This window comes from Gavialis gangeticus, unplaced genomic scaffold, assembly GCF_001723915.1.
Source record: "Gavialis gangeticus isolate Ggan-Ray unplaced genomic scaffold, GavGan_comp1, whole genome shotgun sequence".
Taxonomy (NCBI): Eukaryota; Metazoa; Chordata; order Crocodylia; family Gavialidae; genus Gavialis; species Gavialis gangeticus.
Genome location: NW_017729001.1, coordinates 32,649,492 through 32,650,624, shown reverse-complemented (window position 1 = coordinate 32,650,624; position 1,133 = coordinate 32,649,492). Strand labels below are relative to the sequence as shown.

Here is a 1,133-nt window from a genome sequence, read left to right as displayed (position 1 = left end):
TCAGTATTATGGTAGGTTTTTTTGTATTTTTTTTTTTTTGTTTGTAGAGTCTGGATTCAGACTTGTCAGATGGGCCGGTCACAGCACAAGAATATATGCAGGTTAAAAATGCCTTGATGGCTTCTGAAGTAAAGATACAGCAGCTAATGAAGGTGAACATCAACTTGAGTGATGAACTGAGAATTATGCAGAAAAAGGTAACAGGACAGTAACATTAGCAAATGTAAAATCCTTTAGCCAAATGGATTTTGTTTTATTTGCATTAAATATACAAAATTAAGCACCATATGTCAGAGTCTGAAATCTTTTTAAAAACTAGAACTAGTTTGGAATGGGTGTGATGCAATTAAATATATAGAGCAAATTTTTATTGCTTTTTGTTTCATAGAAGATATTATCAGGGAGCTGTCTTGTTCAATTGAATTTAAATTTCCTCATCTCCCCCCCCCCCCCCCCCCCCCCCCCAGCCATTTTTTAACAAAATTCTTGTTCTGTCTTGCTGCAAAATGGCAATTGTTTGGGGCTTAGGAAACAGCTGACAGCAGATGTATGCACAATACACTTTCTACCTTATATTCATTCAGTTAACTACTTCATCCCATTATTAAGGCTAGTAGGACTAGGGGGAAGGTAGAAATGACATTCTGTTTTGGAAGGAAAAGAGGAATTGAAGAACAATATGGCATTGATGCTTCATATGCTGTAGAGCCTAATTGCACTGTTGGCAGCATTTTGATTTTGTATCTGGAAGTAGAAATTAAAATAGGTTGTGGAATCAGAGGAACTCCCACGGGGGGATTGAGGTGTCTCTTCACTAATGCAAGAAGCATGGGGAATGAGCAGGAGGAGCTTTCTCTCCTGCTTGCAAGTAGTAAAATCGACCTGGTTGGCCTAGTGGAGACATGGTGGGGTGAAACATTTGACTGGGCAGTCAACATAGAGGGCTATAGGTTGTTTAGAAGAGATAGGAAGGGGAAAAAAGGTGTGTGGGGGGGTGGGCTTTATGTTAGGGAACAGTATACCAGTTCTACCTTCCCAATGGGATCAGAGGAAGGCTTAACTGAGATCCTGTGGGTCAAACTTCATTGAAGGCAGGGGAAGAGGGATCTGGTGGTAGGGGTTTACTACAGGCC

The 1,133-nt window shown here is 40.4% G+C and overlaps 1 protein-coding gene across 8 annotated transcripts in view; it reads left to right on the top strand.

Moving 5' to 3' along the window:
* GIT2 (GIT ArfGAP 2) overlaps positions 1-1,133 on the top strand; it is a 45,356-nt gene that overhangs the window by 24,039 nt on the left and 20,184 nt on the right. For all 8 annotated transcript variants that reach the window (XM_019507334.1, XM_019507333.1, XM_019507330.1 and 5 more), the window contains one exon: positions 48-197. In XM_019507334.1, coding sequence (XP_019362879.1) covers positions 48-197 — 150 coding nt within the window. The remainder of the gene's footprint in view (positions 1-47; positions 198-1,133) is intronic.